The sequence below is a fragment of the Lissotriton vulgaris genome, chromosome 4_1 (assembly GCF_964263255.1).
Source record: "Lissotriton vulgaris chromosome 4_1, aLisVul1.2, whole genome shotgun sequence".
NCBI classification, from domain to species: Eukaryota; Metazoa; Chordata; class Amphibia; order Caudata; family Salamandridae; genus Lissotriton; species Lissotriton vulgaris.
In genome coordinates, this window is record NC_141691.1 from 168,740,304 (window position 1) to 168,757,550 (window position 17,247).

Consider the following 17,247-nt stretch of genomic DNA (forward strand, 5'->3'; position numbering starts at 1 on the left):
TCCCCTATGGACAGCGTTTCCGCCATGGGGATTATGATGACGGTTTCCGACAGGCTTTTCATGTCGGGCTTTCCGACATGAAAAGCCTGTCGAAAATGACTTTGGAGGCCCCTTGCAGGGCCCCCATGCATAAGGTTGAGGGACTGGGGGCACCAAAGGCGCCCCCTGTTAATCCCAGCACCATGTGAGGTGCCTGCCACGTGGTGCTGGGATTAACAGGAACTCACATTTCTCTAAAGGAGCTTGTGCTACGGCCAGTTTCCGACTGCAGCGCCAGCGCCTATAGAGAAATGGGGTTTTACGACCGTATCATGTGCGGTGGTATCGTATTTGCGGTGTCTGGACCGCCGACCGGAGCCAATATCTGTCTAACCAACATCGGATGTGAGCCCCTAAGATGTAAACAATCCTTACATACACATAATGATTTTACTACTGCATATTTTGAGTACATCATAAGCATGACGACACATGGAGAAAAACATTTTGGAAACAGGATTTTCATCTCTTGTTCAGTCTAGTTGTCCATTTAAAACACAATAATCTCAATTAGGTAAAACCTTCCGGTGATGTTAATGGTGAAAATATTCCTTGCTTGTACCTCCCAAAGCAAGCTACCCAAAACACAATGCTCCATACAGTGATAATGGTGCTAACTGCATTACTGGTACGGGGGAACTCACCCGGAAAGCCTGGTGTGCCATCTCGTCCTGGTTGTCCTGACAGACCTGGAGGACCTGAAAAGCCGCGTTCTCCTGGAAACCCTGGGCTGCCAGGTTCACCTTTGGGTCCTGGTACATCAAACCCTGGAGGTCCAGGGTCACCTTTCTCACCCACATTTCCGGGAACTCCTAGATCATAACAGGATAATGTTAAATCTCTACCAACCCATCAGGAAGCTCGGATTTTCTCCTTCACATCTGCAGAGCCGTGTTTGCTCGTGCTCTAGAATTACAGTGGAATAAAACAATAAGAGCACTACTCACAAAATTAGTAGAATTTTTGTTTTATCTGTTCTTAATCGAACGGATAAACAAAACGTATCTGCAGATGTACATGGCATTAGATTGGAACGCGGAAAACATGTATATGTCAATTAAGAGCACATCTGAAAATGTATATGTTGTTAGGAGCAAATCTGAAAATATGTATATCAATTAAGAGCACATCTGAGAATGTATTTGTTATTAGGAGCACATATGAAAATGTATATGTGAAGAAGAGCACATCTGGAAATGTATATGTTATTAAGAGCACATATGAAAATGTATGTCAATTAAGAGCACATCTGAAAATGTATATGTTAATGACGAGCACATCTGAAAATGTATATGTTAATTAGGAGCACATCTGGAAATGTATATGTTAATTAAGAGCACATCTGTATTTCACTTGGATTCTTTAAGTTCAGCTTGTCAGTTTGGAAAAAAGCTCCTACAGTTTGGCAGTGTGAGGCAAAGACTTGTTTTATGTAAATATGTGATCCGAATGGCATGTTTGAGTAACTTGAAGCAGTCATAAAGGTGGCATAAAACAAATAATGCCAAGGTATAGCTGCCTTTGTTATATGGAAACCAGAAGGCATGATTTTTCCCCAAAAAATTCTGAGAGGCAATGTGCCTAGAAATCTTTGGGCAGAAAAGTAATTTATTTGCTATAATACCAAGATTCAGACAGCACCGTATGGCCATTTGTGTGGTCTATCTCCTCTCAAAGTGTATTTCAATAGATAGTATAAGATCAATGTTATTAGAACACAAATGTTGCACAACTGGTTCACAAAAGCTTGTGACGTTTCTTAACAACACCAACCAGACAATATATTAAATGCACACCCAACATTTGAAATTGTGACTATTTAATTGAGTAGGATTTTCAAGATGCAAAATCGAACAAAATTAACACCTGCATCCATCCTTTCCTTCCAATGACTTGCTAGATCCGAATTCGATTTTCATGCAATTTATTTATTAGCACTGCAGGCCTCATTTCGAGCTTCAAGTTAATAATGTATGTTAACACCACCCAAGAAAATAATGCTGCCGTGGCGCGGAATTCCTGCTCATTAGGAGCACTGCAGGTCAAAATGGGGAATAACACAGTAATATTGTTTGTTTTCACCCAATCTGGGCAGAAAAATTGAAAAGCTTGAATATCTCCTCATGAATTCAGAGCAGTGGAAAAAATTGCGGTCAGTGTTAACTTTTATCATAATACTCTGTCAGACAGGATAATGTTACTTACCCAGTAAGCATCTGTTCTTGGCATGTAGAGCTTTAGATTTTCAAGCTTTGCATACTCCTGTCATCTAGTGTTGGGTCCGGATGTTTACAAGGTATTGTTCGAAGAAGGTTTTGCTGTCACGAGGTAAGGTAACTCCTCCTTTCGGTGATAGTGCGCATGGGCATTGATTTCAATTTTAAATTGTTTTCCCGCAGAGGGTGAGAATGGAGTTAGTGAGTATAGAATATAGATGTCCATGCTTATGAATGTAAATTGAGAACTACAACTTCTCCAGGAGACAGGGGAGGCGGGAAGGTGCATGTGCATCTACGGCTCTACATGCCTTACTGGGTAAGTAATATTATCAGTTTGAGGCATGTGAGCTGTAGATCATGTGCTTTGCATAGACCATATAGCAGTATACTCCGAAAGCTGTGGCTAACCTGTAGTGGTTGTAGTTGTTAGAAACAGTGTTTTAAGTACTGCTTGGCCTACATTTGCCTGCTGTCTCACTAACGCATCTACGCAATAGAGTTTGGTGAATATGTACAGGGTAGACCATGTTGCTGCCTTACAGATGTAGGCGAGGGGAATATTCCCTAAGACGGTCATAGTAGCCCCTATTTAGTGGATGGAATGCGCTCTAGGGGGTATTTGCAATGTTCTGTTTTGCTTTTGTATAACATGGCTGTATACATTTAACAATCCATCTTGCAATACCTTATTTAGAAATGGTATTGCCTCTGTGTGGTGGAGGGAGAAAAAGCAACAAAGAGCTGCTTTGTCTTACGAAAAGCTTTTAACCTTTCTGCATACTATAGTAGAGCTCTTCTAACATCAAGTGTGTGTAGAGCTCGTTCTGCTACAGAATCAGGTTGAGGAAAGAACACATGTAACTCAACCGATTGACTGATAGATATGAAAGGGAGAAATTTAGGATTGGTTTGAAGTACCACCCTATCTATGTGAATTTGAAAACAAGGCTGTTGTATAGTTAATGCCTGAAGTTCACCAACTCTCCTTAGTTAGGTTATTGCTATGAGGAAAGCAACCTTCCATGAGAGGAATTGTAATTGACCTTTGTGCATTGGTTCAAAAAGTGGACCCATGAGCCTTGTAAGGACTATGTTCAAGTTCCACTTTTGTGCAGGGGGAACTCTTGGTGGTATCACCCTTTTTAATCCTTCCATGAAGGCTTTAATCAGTGGTCCTCTGAATAGAGATAAGTGTTGTCTACTTTGCAAGTATGCAGCTACTGCTGCTAGGTGTAAACAAATGTATGTGTAAACTAATCCAGATTGATGTAAATGCAACCGATAACAAATGATATGGGAGATACGTTTTGTGATGAATTACCCATTTCCAAATACTTTGTGCAAGGCGCGACAGCTGAAGAGAGTGTGTCCTTCCTATTTCTGTAGGTAGTACATTGCTGTCATGTTGTCTGTGCAAACTAGGACCGATTTCCTTAAGAGGTGAGTGTGAAAAGCTTTGAGTACTAGAAACACTTCTAGAAGTTCCAGGTAGTTGACACTTGTGATTGTCTGGCCACAGCCCTTGTACATGTGTAATGTTGGAGATGGACACCCCAACCCAGTTAAAGATGCTTCTGTTGTCTGTACAGTATGTGGAATGGGGTCTATGAAGGGCCGCCCTTTTGATACGTTTTGAGGGTTCCACCACTGCAGTGAGCGGTGGGTGTGGACGTTGGTTAATTGACCCTGTGTCTGAATCCACTGACGCGCTAGACATTCTTGCAGAGGACGCATGTGAAGCCTTGCATGAGGTACGATTGCAATGCAGGATGCCATCATTCCTAGCAGTTGCATGAAAACTCTGGCTGGTAATGTTTGATTGGTTCAATCACAACTGTGAAGTGCACCACAACGAATAAGTTAAAAAAAATGTAGTCCATTCAACTAGTATGAATCCAAAATGTTCTTTAATCTTCACATGAATATTGTAAAACCAGCCAACGCGTTTCGTCCAACTTCTGTGGAATTCATCAGGGCATATTGGTTATTTGTGTCTTTCTGTGACTAGTGTCATGAGTATCAGCATTGTACTATTCACAGTTGTTGGTTCCTCTTTTTGTGAAGCTAATCCCTCTTGGCTCCAGGGTGGGCTTGATACCTCTTTATTTGCTCACACAGAGAGACACTGACCACCACAGCAGTAACAGGAGCTTAACAAGGCACTGTTGCGGAATTACCAAATAAAGAGGTATCGAACATCACAGAGCGATTTCTTCGATCTGAAGGATTGGCACGTGTCGCAGTCTTGTTCTTTGTCCTCTGGAGACAAGCACAAGTTACACAGCTGATGCAAGTCTATACGCGGTACTATGCTTGGCACAGGGGGCAGAATTTGAATGGAGTCCGTTCAATCGACAAGGAGTCAGATCGACGCGGATAGGTCGGGAGGCCGCCCGCAACTCTTCCAATCAGTCGAATTGCGGAGAAAGGGAAATGCGTTCGTAAACAATACCGTCGAGGGGAGAGGGGATTGCGCACTGAGAGGAACATGTGGAACGATTCCGAGGCAGAGTGCAGCAATACACATCCAAACTTGATGGCAGAAAAAAAACAATCTAACAATGGAGTCGATGCCTATGCGCACTATCAGTGAAATGAGGAGTCACCTTACCTCGTGACTCCAAAGACTTCTTCTAACAAAAACAACTTGCAAATATCCGGAGCGAACGCTAGATAGCAGGAGTATGCAAAGCATGTGATCTACAGCTCACATGCCTCAAACAAACCCCGCTTTGAACCAAAATCTAAATAACTCCACACCCAGAATGAAGCTGTTACGTATTGACCACTATCAGTGGTGACCGGCCTACCAATTGAATTTAATATAAAGGCATCCTCTAGCTACCTGGCATGAACAATATGTATTACCATGGGTCATTACTTTAGGCAAGATGCGAAAAGCTCATTATATCGAAATAAAGTTACCAGCTGACAATATACTGAGCAATATTCTGGTAAAAGCTTGCTACCTACTTTAAAATATAACAATATTAAAAATAACTCAAAGTAAGAATTGGGTCCTGGTGGAGAAGCCACAATACCTGAGGGACCTGGGTGTCATAGATGCGCAGGTTACCATTGATCAGGAACATCACGAGACACCAAGCAGTTAGGAGTTGCAAATTGGTGAGTCAAGGCAACATTGAGTAAGGAAACAAAATGAAGCAAAGACAGGTTAGCAGTCTATACTACATTTAAGTAAAACAGAAAGGAAATGCAACACACCACTAATTAAAAACACGTAGGAGGAAATTCTTGACAAATGGAACTCATGTACTTTAAAGCAGCAGCACCACTCTTTGGCGAGTTAGAGTACAGGACTATGAAATTAGTGATTTAAAAAAAATAATCACAATTTGACTCCTTCTCTTGGATAGAGATCCGATAAATTGTGGATGTATAAGTAAAGATACATAGGTTTTTATAGGAGGTCATGCGAGGCAGCACTACCCATTGAGGTGATTAAGGCTTCCAGACATCCATAAAAGCAGAGGACATGGGGCAGGCACCCTGCTTATAGAATTGAATAATAATAGGCTGTGACCAGAGAGATCGCAAAGAAGCACAATCTTCATATATCATACATATTTTACCAGAGCAGAGCCAAGCTACCCTGCTTGGCTCTGATCTGGCTGAAGTAAGATGGAGGGGCTGATGCATCCTTGAGGTTTCCTGTCAGCATTAGTGGGCAACTGTCCATCTTTACTCAAACTAGGGAGACTCAGGAGTTATTGAACTCTCAGAGCAAAGATGGAGTGAACCTGAAATGCTAGCTCCTTCACAAAGAGTCAGTGTTTCAAGGCACAGTGTTGTTGTTTATGTGATCACATCTGATTTTGTGCATATTTTCATTAGGACTTGGAGAGGTAAAAGGGGTCAGGCACTGAGGAGTAAAGTGTGAGATTTCAGAAACTTGTGAATATTCATTTTTATCTGTTCAGCCATCAACCTTCCCTCATCTCTTTACCCCTTACACCTGTGATTTGGCCTCCAGGCCCTACATAAGGGCATTGGAGTTTTCTTATTGAATGTGACTATGTTTTTTATTGTAATAAACTGAATCTGGTGAGAACTCTTTCATTCAGCTCTCTTTACTTCAATAAAGATGAATTAAAATATGTCATACTGTTTCTGAGTTTCAAACCCCGCACCAGCGCATGTAGTAAGTCTCTACTGCTTGATTACTGCGCGAGAGAGTCAAGCGCAGAAAGGGAATATTTGGTCATTCAGTTTGAGTGCAGTATTATGGTCCCAGGAAACCACTGGAAAACAGGAATGTCCCTAACAATTATTGCCCAATAACCTTTGACTGCTATGGGACCCCAGGAAAAGGCTTCACGCAGAAGCACTATACACAACAGAGGCCAGACCTTCGCTAGGAAATCTACACTTTTCACTTGTTTTTTCTGCCGAAACTGTACTTTAGAAGTATAAATGGTTATCCATAAAGCTAGGAACTTGAAACTAAAACCCTGTGCTATGGGGTTCACTGCTGCAAACTGTACACCATGGTATTTCTCTTTTCAAATGCATATTTATAGGTGCAAGAAAGCAGAAAACTGAAACCAGAAGATCTCACTCGAAGCCAACTCCTGATGAACTATAATGGTCTCATTAGATGGAGTCGTTTCTTACCTGTAACTCCAGTTCTGTAGTAGGGATCTCTGTTATAGACATAATCTGTGAATAGTCCCGCCCATGTGTGGGGACCCCTGAGCAATCAAAATAGTCTCTTAAGTCGTCTTCTTCTGCAGTCCAAAGAGAAAATAAAAGACAAATAATGCAGCCCGACATTAACAAGGCTACATTGGCCAGCACTTCATCCTGAAGTGAAAGGATAGCCAAATAATATCATTAAATTTTACACATTTTACAGAGTTTCACCACACATATAGAAACTCCCCTTCACAAAAATCCTTTGCATGATAGAGAGGAAGTGTTGGACAGACAAGCCTCATAGGCTGCCATTATGTGTCTGGAAAAGGGATACTGTGCCTTTAAGGAATCCTCCACAGACCCTCAGTATCCCATGATGCACAGCCAAAGGCAAGGTACTTTCAGTTCTTTTTGAAGTTCTCTTAAAGCCCGGCCTGTAGCATCCAAGAAAAAACGTTTACTTCCACCGGGGAGGAGGGTGGGTCGCTTATGACTACAACAGAGATACCCCTACTACAGAACTGGAGTTACAGGTAAGAAACTGCTCCTTCTGTAGTAGGGGATCTATGTGCATAATCATAATCTGTGAATAGAATGGCAAGCCTATCCCAAAACCAATTCCAGCGGTGGAAGAAAACTAAAGAAAACATCCTTACTGAGCAAATAAATTCCTCAGCGAAGCCTGCCTAACTTGTGCATCTGTCCTGGCATCAGAATCCAGGCAGTAATGATTCGCAAACGTGTGGACAGACTTCCACGTAGCCGCCCTACAGATGTCTGCAATGGGAACGTTACGTAGCAAAGCCATAGTAGCAGCTTTGCCTCTTGTTGAATGAGCCTTAGGCTTACCCCCTAGAGTCTTGTTAGCCTTCTGGTAGCAAAGTTGTATACAGGACACAATCCACCTAGATATGGAATGTTTGGAGGTGGCAAGGCCAGTCCTGACTGAACAGTAATTCACAAACAACTGATCTGACCTACGAATGTCCTTGGTCTTATCTAAGTAACATTTCAACACCTGTCTCACATCCAGTGAATGAAGGGACCTCTCCGCTGGAGAGGTGGGATGTTGAAAAAACGTCAGTAATGTGATCGTCTGGTTGGCATGGAAATCAGATATCACCTTAGGGAGTAATTTATGGTGAGTCCTCATGACAACCTTGGAAGCATGAAATACTGTATAAGGCTCTTGACAACACAAAGCCTGAATCTCACTCTGCGCGCTGATTTTATGGCCACAAGGAAAGCTGCCTTCCAGGACAAATGCTGTAGAGAAGCCTTATGAATAGGCTCAAAAGGCTCCTTCATCAACCTGGACGGCATCACATTCAGCTCCCATGACCGCGAAGGACGCCTAATGGGGGAAACACCTTCTCTTCTTTAAACCCTCCAAAAAATCTTTAATTACAGGTATCTGGAAAAAGGATATCTGTGAAGGGCATTTCCTGTACGCAGTTAATGCTGCGAGGTGAACCTTAATAGAATGGAAATTAAGGCCAGATTGAGCTAAATGCAAGAGTTATGGAAGGATGACATCTTCCTTGCAGGAGGTAGGGTCAGCGTTCTTGGATGTGCACCAAATGCAGAACCTCTTTCACTTGTAGGCATTTGAAGTCCTAGAGGAGGGCCTTTTAGCTTCCTTAAGTATTTCCATACAGTTGTCAGGCAAGTTCAAGTGTCCATATTGTACTATCTCAGGAGCCACGCCACCAAACTCAATGATGAGAGGTTGGGGTGCACCATCTGCCCCCGAACTTCGTTAGAAGGTCCGACCGACATGGAAGTCGCAGATGGGGTTGGAAAGACCGGTGGAGCAGGTCCATGAACTACCACTGTCGAGGCCACTTTGGAGCAATGAGGATCATTTGCGCTCTGGATTGAGACAGCTTGATGAGCACTGCTGGAATCAGGGGAATGGGTGGAAAAGCGTACAGAAAGCTGTTCGACCAGCTGATTCATAGCACATTCCCCAGAGTCCCCGGTTGGTAAAACCCGGAGGTGAAGTCTCGGCATTTCCTGTTTTCAGCTGTGGCGAACAGATCTACGTCTGGAGTGCCCCATCTTTCGTAGATGTTTCCGAGCACCTCGTTGTTTAGAACCCACTTGTGGTTCTCCTCAACGAGCCTGCTGAGTGCACCCGCCTGAGCATTCTGCACACCTGGTAGATGGGTAGCCGTTATCGTCAGTCTCTGGCTAACAGCCAGTGCCAGATCGCCTGCGCTTCTTGAGACAGTGTGCGCGATCTCGAGCCTCCCTGCTTGTTGAGGTAATACATTGTGATCGTATTGTCCGTCTGTACAAGCAGGGAGTTGGTCTGGAAGGACGGATGAAAGGCCTTCAGTGCCAAGTGAACAGCTCTGAGTTCCAGAAAATTGATATGGTACATGGACTCCGCCTGGAATCACATTCCTTGGATCTGGAGATGGTCCGAATGCGCTCCCCAGCCCTGGAAAGAAGCATCTGTCACAATGGTCTGTATTGGAATGTCCTTGTGGAATGGAACCCCCTTGAGGAGATTCTCTGCTGAACATCACCACTTCAGTGACTGCTGAGCATGCTGGGACAGTGTGATCTTGTCCTCCCAGCTCCCTCGTTTCTGGTCCCACTGACCCTCCAGACATTCCTGCAGCGGTCTCATGTGGAGGCGTGCATGTGGTGTAACGAAGATGCAAGAAGCCATCGACCCCAGGAGAGACGACACTGTCCTCACAGTCGTTGATGAAATGGACATGAGAGTCTGAGCCTTTCCGAAGGATCGATAAGTGTTGTTCCTCCGCAGGACACACGTTTGCTTTGAGAGTATCGATGGAGGCTCCCAAGTACTGCAGATACTGAACAGGAGTCGGAACAGACTTGGACATGTTGATGTGTAGACCCAGTTGGTTCAACAGAACAGCCATCCTGTTGAAATGCAATTGTGCTTCCTGGAAGGTGGAGGCTTTGATCAGCCAGTCGTCCAGGTATGGGTAGACAAACACCTTGTTCTTTCTCATTTGCGCTGCCACCACTGCCATGCATTTCGAAAAAAAAGTCTTGGGTGCAGACTTCAGACCAAACGGAAGTACGGTGTACTGATAGCGGTTGGTGCCGACTAGGATGCGCAGGAACTTCCGATGTTTCTGTGCAATGGGTACATGGAACTACGCATGCTGCAGTTCTATTGCGCAAAGCCAGTCTCCTCGATGCAGCTGAGGATAAATCTCGTGCAAGGACAACTTGCATAAATTCTCCCTGCGGATCCACTTGTTTGCTTGTCACAAATCCAGAATGGGCCTGAACTCATTCTTGTCCTTTTTGCGCACCAGAACGAACCTGAAGTATAGACCCTTTCCCCTTTTTCTTACTAGGGTATCCGCCTCCGCTTGAAGCTCGCGCAGCTGGTACTGCGAGCGAACCAGTGGAGGGCTGACAAAACGAAGACTGTATCCATTGCAAACAATATTCAGCACCCACTTGTCCTGAGTAATTTTTCTCCACTCTGCCGGGTAATTCTGAATGCTTCCCCCCACCGGAGTGGGTAACAGATGAGGGGGAAGTAATACCTCAGGGCTTCGACCCAGCCGGGCCCTTATTCCCCAGTGAGGCCTGCTGACCGCCTCTGCCCCTCTGATGCTTCTGGAAGGGCTGCCTCTGATATTGTTATTGCTGCTGCTGCTGTTTGCCAGCCTGGCGACCCTGCCCTCGCTGGAATCGTTGGGAGGAGTAACGCCTTTGGAAGGGGCGGAAAGACTTCCACTGGTCCTTTGGTTTCTCCAAACCGACCGCCTTCAGCGTCTCAACTTCTGCCTTCATGCGGGCCATCTCCTCATCCGCATGAGTCTCGAAGAGGGTAGTGCCCGAAAAGGGCAAGTTGCCAATACGCTGCTGCACCTCCGGCTTAAGAGAGGTAAGGCGCAACCAGGAGTGGCGTCTTAAGTTTACTCCATGGCAGTACCCGTGAGCAGCCAGGAGAAAGGCATCTATATCCGCGCTGATGACTTGGTTGGAAACCATCATGCCCTCATTCAAGATTTCCTAAAAATCTTCCCTTCTGTCCCTCGGGAAGAGCTCAATGAATTGCTGCGGGGATTCCCACAAGGAGAGGTCATACCGACCCAGCAGTGCTGTCGAACTCGCAGCTTTCATAGAAGTGGCTGCCGTGCTGCAGACCTTTCTCCCTGCCGAATCCATGTGACGGCTCTCCTTGTCCGGATGGACCGTTGATGAAGGTGCAGTAGAGTGTTGCTTCTTTGCCACCGTAACAATAACCAAATCTGGGGTAGGATCCATTCTCAGGAACGTCGGATCTGAATCCGGGGGCCTGTACTTCTTCTGAAGCCGGGATGGGGCAGACTTAACTGAGGCCGATGTCAGGAACAGCTCCATGGCCGGTTCCTCCAACCTTGGTACCAAAGGCAGCAAAGGGCGAGACAAGTGCTTACGCTGAAGCGTTTCAAAGATGACTGAGGTGGAAGGGGTGGCCACCGTCAGTGCTATCCCCAACTTCGCAGCTCCCCTCAACAGCACGTGCTGAAACGTCACAATGTCATCCACTGGCGACACCCTCGTTGGAGGAGAGTCAGACAAAATAGGCGAATACCTCCTGTCACTTACAGAGTCCGATGATGTCGTGACCTGGTGGAAGTTCTACGTTCACTGCGAGAGCGATGCCCCCCCCCCCTTGATCGGGACCTCAGTTTTCTGGGTCTCGCCTGACCCACCGGCACCAGCTGTAATGGAAGAAGAGGCGGCTGAGCCGGAATCAATGGCCTCGGTTATAGAGGCTGAGGAGGAGGAGGCGGAGGAGGAGGAGGCAGCGGTGGAGGAGGAGATAGTTATTGTGGTGAAGTAGGCGTCCTAGGCCTTGAGAGAGAGTAGGTCCTCAAGTATTCAGAGTCCGGAGATCTAAGAGCTCTCCTCTTCTTACGAGCAAGCCTCGGAGAGGATGCTCTGGAAGTAGACTCTCCTGAGGAGTAACGCTGGTGCCGCCGCTACCATGAAATCTCTGATGAAGAGACACTCACCACACTAGGCCCCGTCCGGGGAGTAGACTTCCTCTTTGACATCGACTTTTCCTTCCTTGACGTGGCTCTCCTCGACGTGGCTCTGGCTCTCCTCAACGTCGATCTTCTTGACGTCGATCTTCTTGATGTCGATCTCCTTGACGTCAATCGTCTTGGCGTCGATCTTCATCTCCTCAATATCGATCTTCTTGTCGACGTTGAAGGCAAACGGCTGTGTCGCCTAGACGGCGAGCGCCTGCCTGTTCGGGACTCAGCATGACGACGATGGTGTGTCGACGCCGGTGAAGTCCTCGACGTCGACCTCATCCGAGGTCTCGAAGTCCTACCCATCGACATTGAACGTCAACGTCGCTTCGACCCAGAGCCCTGGGTCGACAGGGAACTGATGGTAGTCATAACTCTCGACATCGAAGCCCTCGAAGTCGAACGGGACCGGTGCCATTTGTCGGCCTGTTCTTGACTGGGGAGCCCCCAGAGGCCAATGCATTGGCAGAGGATGAAGATAAGAGTCCCTCCATGCCTAGAGGTCCCACCTGCTTCCTGATGTCTCCTCTGCTCCAGGCCTTGGTGACGGATCTTCTCCCTGACATGCAGGGTCCTCTTGGAGAAAGAATGGCAAATATCACAGGAGTCAGGTACATGAGAAGCAGGCAGACAGAGTATGCACACTCTATGGGGGTCTGACTTGGCCTTTTTCCTACCACACTCAGGGCACTTGTTGAATAAAGGCGGCATCTGGACAAGATAGAGGTGGTAAAACTGGTAAAAAAAAGACAGCAACCGGAAGAGGAAGACCCCAGAAGTCGAGTGAAACACAATTCTCACTGGAAAATATAAAAAATTTGAAGATATACCAAAAAAGGTAGAGCTCAATGCTCCAGGGTCCTCCTAGCAGGAGCCTGAATGCCGGAAAAAAGAACTGAAAGAAACTTGCCATTGGCTGTGCATCATGGGATACCGAGGGTCTATGGAGGGTTCCTTAAAGGCACGGTATCCCTTTTCCAGACGTATAATGGCAGCCTATGAGGCTTGTCTGTCCAACCCTTCCTCTCTATCATGCAAATGATTTTTGTGAAGGGGAGTTTCTATATGTGTGGTGAAACCCTGTAAAATGTGTAAAATGTAATGATATTATTTGGCTATCCTTTTCACTTCAGGATGAAGTGCTAGCCAATGTAGCCTTGTTAATGTCGGGCTGCATTATTTGTCTTTTATTTTCTCTTAAGTGTCTATGCAGGACTGCAGAAGAAGACAACTTAAGAGACTATTTTGATTGCTCCGGGGTCCCCGCACATGGGCGGGACTATTCACAGATTATGACTGTAACAGAGATCCCCTACTACAGAACTTCATTTATTTTCAGAAACTTGTGGGGAGTTCCCAATCACATGAGCTCTTGTGCCCTTTAATTCAAGTTACTTTTTAGAAGCCAACCAGAAGATGATCCTTACCTAGAATCTGTTCCAGCTCATCTGAAGTACAATGTACAATGTATAACAGCAAAACATTTTAAACTTGTGCCCTGCTTGTGAGTGAGTCAAAGTTTTCATACCTCTGTGCAAAATCCCTGTATGCGCAGAAGTCAGATTTCTAAGTGTTATGGGATGATGGAGTTGATGGTTATCACCCATCATTAAATTTCAGCACGTTAAACCAGCCAGAATTTAAAAGGGGAAAGAGTACGGTATTTGCAATGACATGCAGATGTCGGTGCAGTAAGCTCAAAATCTGCATTTTATGTCCCAAGAAGTCCAAATAGGTGCAGTTTGCCATGCATGTATCCCAGGCAGATGGATTGGATTGAGTGTGATAAAATGTGCATTTCCTCAGACCCATGCATAGTAGGCCATAGGAGTCAAGCAGTTGATGTATTTCTTTGTCAGAGGTTTGTAAATAATTTACTGCGTTAAATTATGGCTTAAGGCAAAGAAAATCGTGAATAAAAATGCTTCCAACTCTTTTACTTCTTTGAAAAAGATTGAATATTTTATGGTTTAATCCAAAGAAAGTTCTTACAAAAAAAGTGAATGGAAATAAAAATAGGCTTAAGGAAAACCACGAATATTTGAGGCTAATTGGATTGTCGCACTCTTTGTACTGCTGCTTTAAAGAATGATTCCAAAACTGGACAAGATAAATAATGTGCTGTTTTGTACGAATCCATAAAAAGGGCAACACACAAAGAGAACCTCAGCCCTTTACCTGCTCCCTCCAACCTATCTCTTAGAGACCTTTCATTCAGGTTCTCATTCCAAGCCACTGGGTGAAAACATTGACCGGGCATTTTGACGACAACCAGCTGCCTCCTGCCTCAATAACATCACCTCAAGCTCTCTTTCCTCACTGATGTGCGCATGGAGACAGGAAGCCGACAGATTCACCACCATGGACCAAGGCTGTGTGGTTGGACAACTCGTTATATCCAATGAGGTTTTCGCAGCATCGCTCTGCCTGACCCTTTCGGTATCCAGCAGCTTCCTGTGTCCTCACGTACAACAGACATAATAGAAGAGAAGTTGGGCCTGAATGACTAACAAAGCGGCAAGTGGTGTGGGGTTGCCCTCAGCTTGCAGGGTAACCTTCACTTCTGCAGTACCTCAGAACCTCAACAAAAAGCCCTGCAACAGATGCCAGAAAAAGGCTGGAGAGCAGAAAGATGATGGTTTTGGTGGTCCCCCTTAACTTGTGTGTTGCTGCCGGGATAGTTCAGGCAAATACAACAGCTGCTGCATTATGAAAAAACAAAATACGATCAAGACTCCAAAAATGATTGTTCAACATAATCAATTTACCAAAGCGGCAAGGAAATTAATACTAGTAGCATTCTTTCTCTCAGGAATATTCTGATAAAAACTACACCCATTAAAGACAGGCGCCTGTTGCATCATATTAGCAATGGTCGATTTAGTACAGCCGGATATATTAGTTGACGGGCTAGCCATGCATGTTACGGTGACTGCAGCATGCTGTTAGCTACTACGGTGATTGCTTTCATTTAGTTATGAATGCAAGTACAAGAGAAAAAGCAGAAAAACAAACATGAGGTGAATTTAGAATTAGTGTGAATTACAGTGGGAAGGATACATCTATAGGTGAAGCACAGGAGATAAATCAATACAAATGTCTCAAATTAAGAGCAGACCCCTGTAAAGGTGAGGGGAGGTGTGCTAACAAGTACATGGATCAACCTCATGGTGACCTAAAGATGTGCAACATGCACTGTGGTTTATTGAACGTGAGGCACAGAATGGAGCCGGTGATCATGCTGCAGTGTACCCGGTTCCACACCGGGGACGCAAATCAGAACCAGAAAGAAGATCTGTTTGATTGAACAAAGTGCCCAAGTGCTTCAGACTGAGTAAAATGCTACTTGATTACAAATATTTAAAGACACAATTCCGACCCAATCAAACCTTGACCCCCCCCATTCCCTGCCTTCAATAAATTACTTTTTAATGTAGCTCTTTAATTTACAGTCGACCTGGTGAAAATGTACACAAGTGCATACGCAACAGGACTTAAAATGTGGTTACCTGATTAGCTACAATGGCTAGCCTTATCCTCCTCTAGGAGACGAGCAGAGGCATCACTGCATTATCGAGGTTCCGCAGTAGCGCAGAACCAGCCCTTGAATACTCATGAGTTAAAACAGGAACTACTGCATAGCCAAGGGGCTTTTGTAAAGGGGGTTGCAGCGCTTTTGCCACCCAGGAGTAGGCACGGGATAAATAATAACAAAATGCTGTTGTAACCCTGCTAGGACTACACAAATAGTTGACCAACTGTGGCCGGGAAGTGCATCTCAATAAAAACTTTTTACTGTACTTGCCTCTTTGTTAACTGCATGGACTCTTTACCCTACCGAAGCATCAGTGAAGCGTGCATTAGCAATGTGCACCAATGCGCAGGAACATGCTACATCACTTTACTCGAGGGTTCTCCAAAAGTTGGTCCTAGAGGGCCGGATCCATGCCAGAATTTTTGCATATACCCATTTATATAAATGTGGTTATCTTAAAAATCTAGCTCCCTCCTGGACCGACTTTAAAGAAACCTGCTTTACTCCCTTCTACTTGGCAGGGGCCTAGGGATGGCCACATCGGTCCGTAATGGACACCCATGAGGTGTGCAGGTGCAGCTGTGTCACTGCCACAGCCTGTTTGTGAATGTCTCTAAGACATACCTCAACTACCTCTCAGATTCTTTATTATTATTACATTATGATCCACTTTACCTAAGTTAAGTTTACTGAAAGAGGTCATTTAATAATAAATAATAATAATAAAGACATTTGTAATGCGTGTCCCCGCGCTAAGTGAGAGAGAGGAGCAGTGAACTTAAAACAACCGGAAATTATATTACAGGCTGCTGGTAAATAGATAGGTTTTAAGCAGCTTTCTGAACTTGATCTCAGAGCTTTCCAGCCTGAGGTTGAAAGGGAGTTTATTCCAATTCTGAGCGGCCCGGACCCTAAAAGACCGACCACCCATCCTGCCGTTCTTTACCTTAGGGATCTCCAGTAGCCCAGTGCCAGTAGATCTCAGAACCCTTCTTGGCGTATATCTGGTGATCAAGTCACTCAGATAGGATGGGCCAGCATTGTTCAGAATACGGTGACAAGTGCATAGGGTTTTAAACATGATTCTTTCTTTTACTGGTAGCCAGTGCAACGAATTAAGGGCTTTTTTTATGCCGCCCTATTAGGCTGACTAAGGACCAGTCCTGCAGCGGCATTCTGTAACACCTGAAGTCGTCCCAGACTTTTGTCCGTTGCCCCCAGATATAGTATGTTGGCATAATCGAGGGGAGACGTTATGAGCGCGTGAACCATAGTCTTTCTTGCCCCTACCGGGAGAAGATCCAGTGTTTTACGCAATTTTTTCAAAACACCAAAACATTTTCCCACTACCTTTCTTATGTGTCCATCATAGGAAAGAGCGGGGTCTACCCAAACCCCTAGATTTTTTGCCTCATGGCATGGTACAGGAGTGGAACCCAAGGCCACCATTCCGTCGACCAGCTCGAGGAGCTGCCTCCCACCACCAGCACCTCGGTTTTGCTACCATTCAGTTTAAGGCAGTTCTTATCCATCCAGAAGGCAAGCTCCTGCATGCAAGCCCTAAAGTTGGATGCAGCAATCTCCAGAGCTTGGGATAGGGAATCATCAGCTGGGTGTCGTCTGCATAGGAGACCACACCAACTCCAAAACCCTGGACAATCTCTGCCAGTGGCGACATATATAAATTAAACAAGGTGGGACTCAGGGCAGAGCCCTGAGGCACTCCCTGCTGCAATTCAATATCTCTGGAGTCGTGTACACCCAGTCTGAC

The 17,247-nt window shown here is 45.2% G+C and overlaps 1 protein-coding gene across 1 annotated transcript in view; it reads right to left on the minus strand.

The window, feature by feature from the left end:
- COL4A5 (collagen type IV alpha 5 chain) overlaps positions 1-17,247 on the minus strand; it is a 448,329-nt gene that overhangs the window by 162,879 nt on the left and 268,203 nt on the right. Inside the window, exon 31 of the mRNA XM_086918465.1 lies at positions 684-851. Coding sequence (XP_086774591.1) covers positions 684-851 — 168 coding nt within the window. The remainder of the gene's footprint in view (positions 1-683; positions 852-17,247) is intronic.